Here is a 15541-nt window from a genome sequence, read left to right as displayed (position 1 = left end):
AAATAACAATGCACGAAAATTTAATTGTGAAATAACTTTATTGTGCATGTGCATCCACAATGCACATAACAGTTGAGAGAATATTATAAAGTACCAAAAAGGATTAAAAGGATGGCAATTTATTACATTAAAAAAAGAAGAAAGAACTGTATAAAATCTGTTCAATAATCAAATATGATAACAGGAGTAATAATGTTCATACTTCATATAAATACTTCTGAATGTAAGAATTACATGGGCACAAACTTCATAAAGACCTGCACAATATATAATTACTAGGCCATGTTACTTTTTGTGGTTCTCCTGAAAACTCAGTCTTTAGATACATTTGGGAGTTGTTGTTTTTTTTTGGCTTAGCAGGGCTCTTTAGGCTAGGAATGCGTGACTTTGATGCAACAGTCCTTCTGGAATGATTCCACTGGGAATGTGTTATACTGCTGTCTTTTAAAAAGCCACACTGCAAAAGCCACATTGCCATATTGTTAATAATATTCAATAAAAATGACCTAATATTCAATAAAATGTTTACACACCAGTAAAGGCTTTAGTGTACAGTATGTGAGTGTATGATGTGGCTGACTAACATTTCAAGTAGGTGTGCAGTATTCATGTATTAAATGTCACAAAAAACCTTTAGAGAGGTATTGTTTTTCAGGAATTACATAAATTATGTAATTAAGTAAGTGCTATGTTTCAATAGCATATTACACTTTTTAGCACAGATTCATGTACTTTTATCTGAGTGTTTTTTCCCTTCCAAGCTTGGCACTACATGTAGCAAACACCAAATAATACAGTAATATGAACCAACAACAGTAATATGATTCAAAACTGTACCTCCTTCAGTATTCAGAGTAATTGAATACAATAAAAGGCAGTGAACTTGATCTCAAAGGACCTAAGATTAAAGATCTCCTCTGCCATTGCAACAGAATATATAATTCATTCTGTTTTATCAACAAGTATGACATTCCAATAAATGTTATATTATTGATAATTTAAATTATTGACTCTGCTCATGTGGTCAGTGTGCTGTCCATAATTGTCACAAAATCCACTACAGGTTTGTTGCACCTTGATGAATATGGCATAAAACTGGCTTTCCTGCAATCTGTTTACAACCAACTAGCAATGGTGAACTATGCCAGTTAAAGATCCAAATTTGATCTACTAAAACCCATTTAACCATCTGACATTGATTTAAGATGACTTGGAAAACTCTTTAAAAATTTACATACAGTGTAATAGTGTCCAATTGGTTGCCATCTATCCAATGATTTTGAATGTTTTGCAAAGTAAATATAAAACAAGAGAGTAACAACATTTAAGAAAAAAGGAGGCAAGAAAGTTAGGTGTTTACATTGAGGGTCTGAGAATTCTTACATGGAATATCATCAGTGTCTTTTTTCCTGGCACTAATGAGACTCCGTGCAGGCTGTTGAATCTTTTATGCCTGCATGCACCCTCATTTCTTCAGTAAATTACTGTATTCAAAGCCATATCTCCTTAAGGTTTAAATGAATGCAGACAATATGAGAATATCATGAAGTTAAAACCAAACCTGAAGTAGGTTCTCACACAATAGGCCATTGTAAATCTAAGCATAGTGTTGATCCAGCTGTGAGGGTGTAGGAAGCGCAAATGAAAAAAGTGTTTTTAAGTCCTTCATTTCTTCTTCCTCAGTCCTTTAGACAGAGACAAACATAGTGATTAGAGAGAAAATGTGGGGAAAGCATTACGTGGAAACAGCTGAATAATATCCAAGTTATGGTTAAACAAAAGAGGGTTATTTTCAAATACAGCACTGAACAATATGTTCCTATATACCTCAGAAGAGCGCACAGGATTTTGGGGGTCGAAAGGGGTTATCACTAGATGGAACGCCTACAAGCAGTGGGTCCTTAGAGGCATTTTGCAAGCAAAAGGTCTTCAGATCAGCAGCAGCTTGGGAAACCTAACAATTAAAACGTCAAAAGAGCAATTTTTAAAGACTTTATAAAACTATAACTTAACACACTCAGTTAGCAAAACTATGAGTGTGGTCCATGGTTCGCAATTAGGGTTTGGTCTGTAGCAGCCGACAACCGTCCTACTGTCACATGGTTACAATCAACAAAAAGGCGCTCTGTTCCCTACCGGCGCAGGGAAATACCCGGATGTTCCGCTTTCGCCTGTCAGTAACATCTAAATGTTATGAGTGTGTGCGGCAACAGCGCATAGCAGACACACTGAATGGAAACAATTCTCAATGTAGCTGTATGTGCGTTTGGTGATGGAAAATTGTGGTGTCACAGGAAAACACAGGGCCTCCCTAAAACTGGTGTAAACGCGAATTCACTAGTTTAAAAGTTAATTTATCAGGGGGCCGGTAATCTTTACGGTTAATAAAACAATATAGCTAGCTAACCTAACGCTAGTGAATGTAATTTAACAGGTGTAGCTAACAAGATACGTAATGTTAGACTAGAAGAACCTAGGTTAACCTACGTTTCGCTTTAATCCCGTTTCGACCATCAGTAACACAGCTACAACCAAACATTAATTTATGTATGTAATTGAAGTATGTTGACTTCAAGAATATCCGCTTCTAGAAAAAATAGTTCTAAATCAACAGAACGACATAAACAGATATAAAATATCTTAAATATCGCCAAGGCTGGTACCGTTAAACTAGCTCTAGCTAGCTAGCCGAGAAACAAGTTTGTCAAGTCACACCCTTGTAGCGCATTCCTGATGATTCCCATTCTTAGCTAGATAAGTAAGTTACATTTTTCGCGCCTACCTTTACCCGGCGAATGCTCGCCTCAAGCCGTAGTTGTTTTACGGCTTTTTGGGCAATAACCAGGTTACTGCTGTTGGCACTGTTGTTTGACATGTCATCCGACAGCGAGGGAGACAGAGTTCCGAGTTAAACAGTGATTAAAAAAAGAAACGGACTTGGGCAATAAAGTGACGCAAGTGCGCCCCCTTTGAACAGCCACGTAACACTACGATTTCCATCCTCTGAATGTACAAAAATATCTAAATTATAGAATAATAAATAAATACATACACGAGTTGCACGGATTCTTACTAAGCATTTTTTTTAGCTATTTGTATTAAAGCAACACAATAAAATAATCAGTAATAGTGATTGTAAATAGTCTCGAACAAATATATGACTAAAGTTAGATGTCCGTCAGTGACTTAATGCTTTTCTCATTGGCAGGAAACTGTTTCTTTTCAGTTTTGATTCCCAGATTAAAGCAATATCACGGTAGCAGGATTAACGTTCACAATCTAACATTGCAGTCTTTTTGCTCGTGTTAAAGGTTGGCATGTAGTACGAAAGATAATTTTATTTAGATAACAAGTAAAACTAAAGTTAACATCAGTTAAAAAAAGACGTTTACATGAAGACTGCTCTGTACATTTATAGCATCTCATGACTCCACACACGTCTCACACAAGGCTTTACAACATTACACTACGTTCAACAATTGCTATTCAATACGTGGTTATGAAACTGGTTTTACAAATGTTAACAAAATGGTAGGAAATTCTAAAGCAGACACTTCATCACTATAAGTAAAGTAATCCATGGCAGAAATTAAGGGTATATAGTTTTGTAGCGTGTCGTCTGACAAGCAGCTAATATAAGTTACTTTTCATATCGTAGTTTCAACAACAACTTAATTGCTCCATGATACCATCTAGCGGCCAAAATATTTCGTTCACATGATAATACAACTATAGGTCAAGGGAAAATTACATCCGGGGTAAGTAGTTAGGTCAGCGTGGATCATACTTTATAGTCAGGATCAGTAACATGTTATTACGAGTAAGTAAAATGCTTTTACCCCCGCCGATACTTTTGGCGATGAATTTTGAATTTGTTAAAATCCACAGTAATCAGTTGTCAAGCTTAGCTAGGTGCTATCTAGTTTATGTAAGACGTATCCTGCATTGAAAAGACCACAAACATCGGTGTTGGAAATTGGTTGAGTTGCTAATTTGCAAAGCTACTCGAAGAAATGGCTCTAAAATATCGTTATATAATATATTTAAATTTAGTTTCTTAATTCCTAAATTGCTGTCTTTTTCCAGAGAGTGTTACAGAGTGGTGTGTCTGCACTGAAGGGCAAACGTATTCATCAGAGCGCGGCATGGAGACACCCTCTCATACCCATCGTTGTTGAACAGACGGTAAGACTGAAGTTCAGAGATTTAACGTTACCTTGTTTCTGATGATAATAGCTCGTGTAAACGTGTTCAGGTTGCATAGCACGGATCGACTGTAGATGATTAAAGATTACCTGTTACAGTCCTTTTGCTATGTACTACTAATGTTTTCTCTTAGAAAATTCAAGAAGATGATTCTTTGTTTCTCAGGGACGTGGGGAGCGAGCTTATGACATTTACTCCAGGCTATTGAGGGAGAGAATCATCTGTGTTATGGGTCCTGTAAGTATGTCAACAATAGACTGAGGGTGCTGTAGCAAATGTGCGGAAAATTCACATTACCCCTGGTTCTTTCTGTATTTAGATTGATGACTCCGTGGCAAGTCTGGTGATTGCCCAACTTCTGTTCCTGCAGTCAGAGAGCAACAACAAACCCATTCACATGTACATCAACAGTCCTGGTGAGAGAGTCTCAAAAATAGGGTTTTTTGGAGAGTATGCCACATTTCCTTCCCTATTGTGCCAGTGTGCATGGAATAAATCACATCATTGCCAAATGACCTGTTGGTGAAAGAGAGAGCCAAAAAAGTGGACCTGGTGAACTGAATATCTGGCTGTAATCAAAACTAGGTTTCAGTGCCACATTTGTCCCCATTTCTTTTAGCTTCTCTACAACAGAATTCTGAAGGCATGACTCACTCTCTCTGCCTCTCATCTCTTGTTGCTTTCCTGTAGGTGGCGTGGTTACTGCTGGGCTGGCTATCTATGACACTATGCAATATATCCTCAACCCAATCTCTACATGGTGTGTGGGCCAGGCAGCCAGCATGGGCAGTTTGCTGTTAGCTGCTGGCACAGCTGGTATGAGGCACTCCCTCCCCAATGCACGCATCATGGTGCACCAGCTTTCGGGAGGCGCCAGGGTAAGAGTGGCATTGGAGAGGGGCCATGCTGCAGTGTATGTATTGCAACTTCTTGGATGCGGAATTTACCATATCTGTCTTTGCAGGGCCAGGCGACGGACATCGCTATCCAGGCCGAGGAGATTCTCAAACTGAAAAGACAGATTAACAACATCTATTGTAAACATACAGGCCAGCCTCTGGAAACCATAGGTAGAGTTTTTAAAATTAGTCTCACTAACGTTCTAATTACTTTTGCCATTGGCATTATTGTATATTGAAGACCTAAAAAACAGCATTATTAATTAACCTCACCAAGGTTAAATTTAGAATTTGGGGTGTATGGGCATGTTAGATTTATCGGATAGTGTTTGGTATTTGTTCCTTCCCCAGAGAGTGTAATGGAGCGGGACAGATACATGAGCCCCATGGAAGCTCAAGACTTTGGGATTATAGACAAGGTGCTGGTCCACCCTCCCCAGGCTGGCCAGGATGAGCCAGAGCTGGTCCAGAAGGAGCCTGCAGCTTCTGCCAACCCATCAACTACCTCTGAACCAGGAGCCTCGGAGTTAGCACAATCTGGGGCTAGCCCTCCCTCCTCTTGTAAACCAGAACCCTGAGCTGGACACATGGAAGGAGGGTCAATAACAACCCTAGCTACTCTTAGGGGGGATGTTCAAGAGGAAGACTACCGCTTTCCTTTTATATTCCAATCTGGGCTTTTGTTTTTCACACTTGTAATGAAAGTCCATGCAGAGCAAATCTGGTTATGGGACAGTGAAGACTGGCAATGTGAAGTGAACAACTAACAGAAAAAGTGACTGTATCAACCTTATTTGTGTTCTATAAACTAATTAAGTTCCTTATCATAATCTGAAAAAAAAATAAATATTGATGTTTACAGTATTTCATTTTTTTCAAAATTTAATTTATAAATATTTTACCAGTCTCACCCACAGTATAAGGCAGCATAATTATGTTTGATTATTACATAGACAATTTTTTTTATATATCTTGCTGGGTTAGGTAACTAAATTCTACAAATGTGCCTATTTATTTTTATCCATTGAAACACTGTAAACCAAGGAAATGTTTTGAGATTAAATGTACATAAATGTATACAATCAATACCAATATTGTCCCCAACATGAAATATGAAGCACAAATAAGTACATAAAATATTTTATACATTTTTTTAGGGGTCATTTCAGGAAAAAAGTTCAGATACTTATGTATTCAGTGTATGTATATAAATATATCACAGCAAAAAAAAAATGCAATAGTTCTCTAACAACAACCATAATGATGTAATTATGTTAATATAAAAAAACCTTTCAAACTAATGTCCTTTCGAAGCAGTGAAATCTAGTGGAGTAGTGTGGGGGTGGGGGTGGGGGGGAGGGGGAAGAGAAGCAATTCCTCATTACAACCATTGTCTAATGAACACAAACAAGATGGCCCCTTTTACAATGCCATTCAAAAACACTGTAATTGAGCACGTGTGGCTTTTATTTCTTGCATGCTTTTGTGTTTGGATGGGTTTTTTATTTGTTTGTTTTTCTTTTTTGCATGGCTAGTTTCCTTCTCTTGACCAACTGTTAAGTGAGCCCTTGTTATGAAAACTCTTCACCAAAGCCAAACATAAGTCAGCCCTCACATCACACTGCATACTCCCCAGCTCTTCTTTTTGGCTGAGGTGGCCCACCGTAGCCAGCTGAGGTTGCTTTCCGTGTAGGGCGGGTAGCGCAACATGCTAATGCGCTCGAGCCCCCAGCCCCGCAGCATACAGCCACGCCTGTGGCTGAACGTCTCGAAGGTCCAGCGGCCGTGGTAACTGCCCATTCCGCTGGCCCCTGGTCAGAATGCAGGGGCAGCTTTCAACACGTGACTTGCCTTCTCACAAACTTATTCAGCATGTGATTCTTGTGGTAAGTACAGCTTTGTTAAAACGTGGGGACATCCCATGGCACTCAATAATGCACTCACCCACTCCTCCAAAAGGCAAACCGGGAAGCGTCATGTGAACTATTCCATCATTAGAGCAGAACCCTCCACTGCTGGTTCTCTCCAGCACCATATTCACAACCTGAAGAAGAAACACACTCCATCACCTTATGTTGTCAGCAGATAGAAGGCTACGGGAAGAATGGAGGGCAGCTCTTTCCTCGACTGGCACACCATGGCCTCCTACCTGAGATTCGTCAGAAAAGACGTAAAGAGCCAAGGGCTTTTCCCTCTGGTTGATGAAGGTAATACCCTGCTCTAGAGACTCTATGGTGAGAATAGGCATAATGGGGCCAAAAATCTCCTCCTGCATCAGGGCATCTGATCCATCCAAATCAACGACCACAGTAGGAGCTGGACCCGTTAGAAAGAACAGCAGACAGAATTATAACAAGATGATACAGGATTTTGCCTTCACTGTCATTTCCATGCGACTGTACAGAATAAATTAAATGCCCCCCATTTTCACTCACCAAAGTACTTGTCCTCTTTCGAACCCTCTCCTCCCATAACCACTCTCCCTTGGGTCTTGCCCAGGAGGGCCATGAGCCTGTCCCAGTGCCTGTCCGTCACGATACGGCTAAAATCCTCACTCTGCTTCGGCTGAGACCCGTAGAAGATGGACAAAGCCTTGGCAATAGCAGGAAGCAGCTCTTCCCGCATCTCCGGTGTGCACAGAACATAGTCTGGGGCCACGCAGCTCTGTCCAGCATTGAAGAACTTGGACCACACCAGCCTTTTGGCTGCGGCCAACATGTCCAGCCGGCCGTAGATCAGGCATGGACACTTGCCGCCCAGCTCTAGAGTGACAGGGGTGAGGTGCACTGCTGCCGCCTGGAGGATGGAGCGTGCCACAGCTTGGGAGCCTGACAGGAGATACAATGGAGGATTCAGGCACAGTGCACAATGCTAACAATTAAATAATTATGCATGAACGCAGTCTGAACATTATCTGTTGTGCTATGGCTAACACACTTGGGGAAACCTACCTGTGTAAAAGATATGATCAAATCTGTTCTCTAATAATGATTTGGTTTCTTCTGCTCCTCCACAAATAACAGCAAAGCACTCCTGTAATTCCAATCACAGAACCTGACTGAGATTTAAGCAATAAGCAAAACAAGCAGTAACATGCAATAAAGAGATTTATTGAATTAGTGCACATATAATAGTGTTTCAAAATGAAATGAAAAAACTTTGTTTTGCCATATATGCATAAAAAGGGTCCAAGTAGGTTTAACCATTCTAGAAGAAAAAATTAAATTAATTACTTTTTGTGTACTTTATTAAAGCTTTATTAAATCTTAAACCTTAGTAGTTGATGCATTCTAAAAATGGGTGACAGGTTTTGGGAAAGCTAAAGAACCTTGAGGCCACTCTCTGGAGTCACTATAGCCTGCACTATGAAAAGCTTTCAAATAACAGAAGACTGCTCCCTGTTAGGAAGTGCTAGGGACTGTTTCAGCAATTCCTCACTTGTGGTTTAAAGGAAGCAAACAAAAAACAAACATAAAAAGGAACATAGTCATAAGAAGTCTTAGAGACTAGCCATATATTACCTGAGACAGGTACTTCGGTATGAGCTGTGCGAGAAGTCTCTCTGTCGCCCGGCTTATCTCAGATGGCTTCAGAATGGCACAGTTGCCTGTGCAATGATATAGGATCAGGTCCAAATACAGTGCTTTGCAAAAGTATCTATCACAGACCTGGGCTGTATATATGCAAGTGCTCATGTTGGACTTTGAGAGGTGGTGTGAAGGCAGTCAGACTTACCTGCAGCAATAGCACCAATTAGTGGTGCCAGAATGAGCTGCAGCGGATAATTCCATGCTCCAATGATCAAAACGACTCCTAACGGCTCTCTACGGACAAAGCAGTCATCAAGCTTTGTGGCCTAAATGTGATGCAAGAGGAAGAAACACAAACGTTTCCAAAAATTTGTCACTACTTCTCTGCAGTACTGCAGCAGTTGGCATGTCTCCAATTTGGTCAGAAGAAAAGTGTTTCGCAATTTGCTCACCACTGCAGTTTGAATCATTTCTCGTATTGTTTTTGAGGTTAAGCTCACAGTCCAAAATAGACAAATATTGAAATAAAATGAAAATCTGACAGATAAAAACATTCTACGTGAGCCTTACCAAGTTTTTGCCCACATAGCTGGGTTGTATCCAGGTGGGCAAGCTATTGATGGTATAGCAAAGATCATTTACCACCATGTCAATCTCGGACAGCACTGCTTCAAACTTGGGCTATAGGAAAGATAGGAAGGAAGAAAGGAAGAGGGTCATTTGTGGACCAAGACAACATCTGGCACTTTCAGGTGCGTTTGTGTGTGCACCTTGGCGAGGTCTTTCTGCAATGCCTCCAAGATCTGTGGCTCATTGTCCTCAAGCAGGGAAAGAAGAGACTTCAGCTGAGTCAGACGGAACTGAAGGGGTGCTGTCACACCTGACTGGAATGCAGCCCGAAGTCTCTCGATTATCTGCCTCTGGCTTTCCATTTCAAACACTTTTGACAAAGAAGAGAGGCAGAGAGAGAGAGAGAGAGAGAGCAGAGAGAGAGAGAGAGAGAGAGAGAGAGAGAGAGAGAGAGAGAGAGAGAGAGAGAGAGAGAGAGAGAGAGAGAGAGAGAGAGAGAGAGAGAGAGAGAGAGAGAGAGAGAGAGATATTCCAGCACTGTTTTGTAATTTGAGTGCATTCTATGAGTGGCCACTCTAATAACCCCCAAAGGAGGACATATAGGAAATGGGGATATGACACTACAACACTCTAAATTAGGAACATAGCTGCAACATACCTTAGTTATAGCCTAAAAGAGCTGACGATAGAAATATATAATGTAGTTATGTTTTACTCACCAAGACTTGCACCTACTTACAGTATTTAAGTCTGGCATAGTGTACAGAAGGCATTAAATTAATATTTTCTCCTCTAATAAAGGAAAGGATGTGCTTAACACTGAGATCTTTACTCGTTTTTCTTTTTTGTATATTCACACCATTGCAAAGGTCTGCAATGTCTACATCATGTACATTCTTGTAATACAATACGACGTATTTATAAGGATTATAAGTCACGCCCAAATTATTTCCGTCCTTAACTCCGTCCTCAGTTTAAAAAAAGAAGCGACTTCATAAAGTACTTCCCCGCCACACCACGCTAATGTTAGCTATGTAACCAACAATAAACATGCCTTAAAATAAAGCAAGCGAAAATAAGGATTGCATTTAGACTCTAGATTAAATAAATAGTTGTAAATCAAATATACAGGTAGCTAACTAATCAACTTCAGCTAAACTCCGACAATGAAATCACGTCAGTAAGTAAAAACAATTCATGATACGGGACAATAATGATGATAATATTTTACCTAGTTTTTAGTGAAGACTTCAGGAAATCTGTTCTCCTATGTCACCGATTGTCCAATGGCAAAGATTAGAGGTAGTTCCGGGTGTTAGTTCAGCAGTAGGCTAAAAAATCAAGTTTGTCGAGTTTAGCGATGCACCTCAAGGGAAAAGCTTTTCATGTCTATTGTACAAAACAAACAAACAAACAAACTGTAAAACATTTAAGGCAAATTAAAACGAGTTTGATGTGTTTCCCAACACGTACATGCTAGGCCTTGAGGAACGGGAGCATAATAAAAAACAAACAATCAATCAATCAATCAAACAAACAAACAAACAAACAAACAAAAAACCGAGATAATCTCGGTGAACCGGATATCTTAGGTATTTTATCCTGCAAACGTCCAAAGTGATGTCTAACAGAAAGCATCACACCACACACGTCACAATAAAACGTTGCTCATCGTTCATTGAACCCCACTGCTGGTATGTGGAGCAAAACAGTTGCTCTTCAGATGCTAAATCTTAAGGCACTTTGATAATGTGACTGTTGGTGTAATATGCTTTAATATGATACACTTTTCATGTTGAGGAATTTGTCCCACGCTTGCTCTTCAATCAATAGCATGTTTTTCGTAGAGGAAAGCTTCTATCAGTCTGATGCAGTTCTTTCTAGCACATAAGTTACACTTGTTTTCAAGCATGCTGAATTTACATGTAATGTCTGCTCTAAAGAGTCACTACAGATTACCTATATAAAACAACGTTTATTGAAATTGCCGTTTGGACTGACCTGCTCTTTCAGGTTGTGTTTTCTAAGTATATCTCTACCGCTGATGCGTCCGGGTTTACGTCTGTGAAAATAACCATTTATATCTACCGTCTACAGGCACGCGACTAGACAGAATTTATCATGTTATTGGCAATGAGAAAGCTTATGTGATATCCTTTCTTACTTTATAAAATGTGTGCAAAAGTTTTACATTGCTCGTTATTTATTCCGCTGTGCTGTATATTGATGTATATAAACAGATTTATGATTCATTTGAAATTCAAAAAAGTATGCTACCACATTGCTGGACTATGAAGAAGAGTAGTGCAGTAAAAGGTACTCATGTGAATACTCTACTCTAATAATATTAATTAAGTTCCAATTAAAATGTAATCAGCACTCAAATGCATAAAATAACTATTTGCCCTTTATTTGGCCTAGTAATCGTATTTAAATTCATTCATTCACATGGGAATATAGTGGCCAGCTGTAACAGATTTGATTAACAAAACAAAAATGTTAATTGCTTGAGAGGCATGCTTTCTGCTCTGATAATTTCTGCTTGGGTAAGAATAGATTAGAAAGTACGAGTATGGAAGTTACCTATGAGGATTTGCATTTTGGCTGTAATCTGTTTTCAGGCAGTATGAAACTCATTTGCACAGGGCACCTGGTTGTTGTCTCATTACCACAATATACACAAGAATGATAAAATATTACCATTTTTATAGAGAGGTAAGTATTTTAGTTTCACTGACAAGTGTTATTGTGACACATTACATGCATGGCTCATTATATCATGATTCTGCAAGTGCTATGAAATGTGCTCTGTAGTGTGAACAGTGTGCTATTTGTTGTGAAAAATGTATTATTAAAATTGATCTGCAAATTCAAGTGAATATGAACAGTTCAACAGCAGTACTAAGACATTTCCACAGAGATCGGGGATAAATAATAAAGGAAATAATAAATAAATCAACAATAAAAAAATAGAAAAATAAATAAATAAACCACCAAATAAATAAATCTCACATGCATTTATATTTGAAAATATTTATTCTGAATCATTATACATCTAACAACACTTTGCTAAAATAATAGACACAAAAAAAAAAATCAAATAGAAGTTAATTTAGTATATCAAATAGAAGTGGATTTAGTAGATTAACACATTAAATTACTTAGCTAATACACTAACCTAACAATATACCTTAATTACTGGAGCACTGCTTATGGTTACGGTTAATGGTTCTGAAAAAAACAGGATGCATCTGTTGTAATCTAGTGACACTGCCACCTGTCTTTCTTTTCCTGAAGCGGTCTCACACTGAAACTATTATAACACTGCACACACAGAGAGAGACAGACAGACAGACAGACAGACAGACTGATAACTACAATTTTTAATATCTATCTTGCACAGTCATAACATTATTTGAACCACAAGAGGGCATTTACAGTGTAGTGCTCAGTTTGCTATTTATAATTTTGTGCTATGAAAGTTTTGGCAAACTTATCAATAGTAAGCAAACTGACTCTAATTGTTGAAATTGATTGACATTCCATTTTATATTTGTCTGAATTACTCTGACTGCTTTAAGATACTGTACATGAATCTGGATGTAATTTTGGAGTTGAGTGCTAGCATAAAGTTAGGCAGAGAAAGCATGATGGTGGATGGGAGTATTCTGGACTGATGCTGCAAGTTGAAAGTATTTTGCTAAATATTTTATGCTTAATGAGCAAGAAAGGTAATGGCACAGTATACCTGACACAGCCTTATCTAACCACATATGCTTTACTGTGACTGACAACAACCGAGAGGACAGTCAATTACAGCAAATCAGGTTCGAAAACAAGCAACACAAATTATATCTTTATCAAATCTATTACAGCCAGGGAGTGAAATTATAAAACCAAATCTGAAATTACAGGTAATGCTCCCCAGATCCTGTGCTTCCACTGTGTGTATTCTTACATAAATTACTTTTTCTCATACATCATAGTTATGAGTTGGACCTGATATCCAACTTTATCTGTTACTTTTATAGTTTGTACAGTTTATCCGTTCCCTTAATCAGTGATCCTTTTGACCTTAATCCTTTTTGAAGTGGTCCTTTTTTATGATCAGAAACAGTCCATTGATGAACAGTCAATAGCTGAGTCTGTTTCATTAATACTTCTTTTCTGTTTAGTTGAGCAAACTCAGAAACTGCTGTGATTCCCATATATGTATGTGTGCCAGGTCAAGGTCAGATGTATGCCTGAGAGATGTTAGGTGCCAAGAAAAACATACCAACTATAGGGGGCAGTAAAGTACAAGAAAAAAAATGTAAAAAATATCAAACACGCTGTCTTCTCTGGAGATTCAGAGGCGTCATTTGTTTATATTGTTTATATTAAGTGCTCCTCAGATCCTTTTTTTCAAAACTTGCTCACTGTAGTATGTTTGCATAATTAAAGTTGTAAGAACATGTAACAATGTGAAATAAACCCAAAATATTATAAATGATTATTATTTTTAAAAAGTAGATGTGATGTAGTGAATGGGACTGGTATGATCTGCAGACTGTAATATTATTTAGTATTAATACAAATACTCGGTGCTGCTCATAGCTATGATACAAACATATTTATATTTAATGGTCCTCCCGATGTTTTTTTTTCAGAGCACTTACTGTAGAACAAACCTTTTTAGGCCAATGCCACTACAACCCCTGGGCCTGTGGGATCATAGATCCATTCTTTAATACCTGCATACACTCTACACAGGAGAAAATCCCAACCCCCTACAAAGACTTTTAAAGCACGGCTTGCAGAATTGCTCAGAAAAGACAAACTGGGGCAAATTTTTGATTATGAGGACTTGGAGGTGTGCTCAGCTTCAAACAGAACTGTGTTGACGATGTCACCATCGACAGGCACATCTGGGTGTATCCCAGTCAGAAGCCCTGGATAACAAAGAAGGTGAAACCCTCCTCAAGGCTTGAAATACTGCATTCAGGTATGGTAACAGAGTCCTATACAGCACTGCGAGAGCCAAGCTGAAGAAGGGCATCAGGGAGACAAAAGATTGAGGACCTCTTCGCCACCAATGACTCACGCCGGGTGTGGCAGGTAACCAACACCTCACCAACTACAAAACTAGCAACCACATGAGTAAGCTGCCAACACTGATGGTGTAACAGGAAGGGTGCTGAAGGAATGTGCAGACCAGCTCTCAGAGGTCTTCATAAAGATCTTTAACCTGTCCCTGTCGAAAACATCCCACCCTGCCTGAAGTCTCCCATGATCATTCCACTTCCAAAAAAGGCAGCTATCACTAGCCTCAATGATTACCATCTGGTTGCACTCACTCCACTCATTATGAAGTGCTTTGAGAGGCTGGTCTCACAGCACATCAAAACCAGCCTCCCACCCCATAACTGACCTTTTTCTGACCCCTCCATGACATCGCCATGCAAATACAGAGGGTTGTGTGTTCATCCAGTACTTATGTGCTGCTGATCTGAGTGGAGCAGTAGAGTCTCATCAACACTCACCATGAAGATCACTCTCTCCGTATTACTGCTACTACTTCACATCATCAGTGAGTTAACCAGCTCATTTAAAAAAATTATATCACATTGTATAGATGGTGTCAATGACATTCGTTGTTTTATGGCAGGTATTAAATGTGAAAGTCTTGAGTCTATTCCCACTGGTTCAGTGGTGAAACAACCTGGAGAAACTCTGAGTCTTTCCTGTAAAGGATCTGGATTTAGCTTTGGGAGCTATGGCATGCACTGGATCAGACAAAAACCTGGAGAAGGATTGGACTGGATTGGTGCTATCTGGTATGATGCCAGTAAAACTGTATATGACAAACCTATTGAGGGATGAATAAAAATTACTAGAGACAACTCCAAAAACATGGTGTATCTACAGCTGAATGATTTGACAGCACACGACTCAGCTGTGTATTACTGCGCACGCTACCACAGTGGCAGAAACATGTGAACCAGCTGTGCGAAATCTTTTCATGGATGTTGTATTAAACATAGTTGATGCTTTCCCAAGGTTAGCTAATGGTGCCATAGTTTATTAAATAAAATGTAACATTTATCAAATGTGTCTCAAACATTTCTTAAATTAAAGGGGCCAAAAATGTCATGCAATTCTTTTAGGCCACAATTTTGATCCACTTGCAGGTTTGAGCTAATTGACAAATCCAAGCAAATGGAACAAAATCCTAGAATGGGCGTTTACATTTTGAGACTGAACTATCCACCTTTGCCAGATATCTTTGCCACCACTCTTATAATGACAGATATATTTAATTTTGAAATGTAAAAGTATTTGCCAAAGATAAAATAA

At 38.9% G+C, this 15541-nt stretch overlaps 3 protein-coding genes and 1 long non-coding RNA gene across 9 annotated transcripts in view; 2 read left to right on the top strand and 2 right to left on the bottom strand.

Annotated features, from left to right (window-relative positions):
* Positions 1-19: 19 nt before the first annotated feature.
* si:dkey-204f11.64 (guanine nucleotide-binding protein G(I)/G(S)/G(O) subunit gamma-5) lies at positions 20-2946 on the bottom strand. Its single transcript, XM_027005207.3, has 3 exons — positions 2783-2946; positions 1828-1954; positions 20-1685 (listed from the first exon to the last, which is right to left on the bottom strand). The coding sequence occupies exons 1-2, from the start codon at positions 2873-2875 to the stop codon at positions 1829-1831; spliced, it is 219 nt and encodes a 72-aa protein (XP_026861008.1). The 5' UTR covers positions 2876-2946; the 3' UTR covers positions 20-1685; position 1828.
* Positions 2947-3430: 484 nt separating this feature from the next.
* Positions 3431-5969, top strand: clpp (caseinolytic mitochondrial matrix peptidase proteolytic subunit). The gene is made up of 7 exons (XM_027005206.3): positions 3431-3820; positions 4087-4185; positions 4372-4443; positions 4526-4622; positions 4897-5084; positions 5171-5276; positions 5457-5969. Exons 1-7 carry the CDS (start codon positions 3809-3811, stop codon positions 5681-5683), a joined length of 801 nt encoding a protein of 266 aa, XP_026861007.2. The 5' UTR covers positions 3431-3808; the 3' UTR covers positions 5684-5969.
* A 470-nt stretch (positions 5970-6439) lies between these two features.
* The window catches only part of aldh3b1 (aldehyde dehydrogenase 3 family, member B1), a 37950-nt gene continuing 28848 nt past the window's right edge, over positions 6440-15541 (bottom strand). Inside the window, exons 1-11 of one of the 6 annotated variants that reach the window (XM_081710965.1) lie at positions 11207-11225; positions 10437-10536; positions 9406-9575; positions 9206-9316; positions 8841-8961; positions 8627-8712; positions 8057-8138; positions 7541-7933; positions 7255-7421; positions 7050-7149; positions 6440-6916 (exon numbers count right to left, since the gene is read on the bottom strand). In XM_081710965.1, coding sequence (XP_081567091.1) covers positions 6717-6916; positions 7050-7149; positions 7255-7421; positions 7541-7933; positions 8057-8138; positions 8627-8712; positions 8841-8961; positions 9206-9316; positions 9406-9567 — 1422 coding nt within the window. In that variant the 5' untranslated portion in view covers positions 9568-9575; positions 10437-10536; positions 11207-11225 and the 3' untranslated portion in view covers positions 6440-6716. Of the gene's footprint in view, positions 6917-7049; positions 7150-7254; positions 7422-7540; positions 7934-8056; positions 8139-8626; positions 8713-8840; positions 8962-9205; positions 9317-9405; positions 9576-9924; positions 10099-10436; positions 10556-10678; positions 10862-11206; positions 11226-15541 lie in introns of those variants that run through there. The other 5 variants (XM_027005202.3, XM_081710964.1, XM_081710966.1 and 2 more) reach the window with 5 other exon arrangements.
* LOC118241199 (uncharacterized) lies at positions 14633-15294 on the top strand. Its single transcript, XR_004775899.2, has 2 exons — positions 14633-14774; positions 14853-15294. It is a non-coding gene; the product is annotated as an uncharacterized LOC118241199 (long non-coding RNA).

The sequence above is a fragment of the Electrophorus electricus genome, chromosome 3, assembly GCF_041902795.1.
Source record: "Electrophorus electricus isolate QZ-2024a chromosome 3, ASM4190279v1, whole genome shotgun sequence".
In the NCBI taxonomy this organism is placed as follows: domain Eukaryota; kingdom Metazoa; phylum Chordata; class Actinopteri; order Gymnotiformes; family Gymnotidae; genus Electrophorus; species Electrophorus electricus.
The sequence above is the reverse complement of the archived record's forward strand: the minus strand, read 5'-3'. Positions and strand labels throughout refer to the sequence as shown.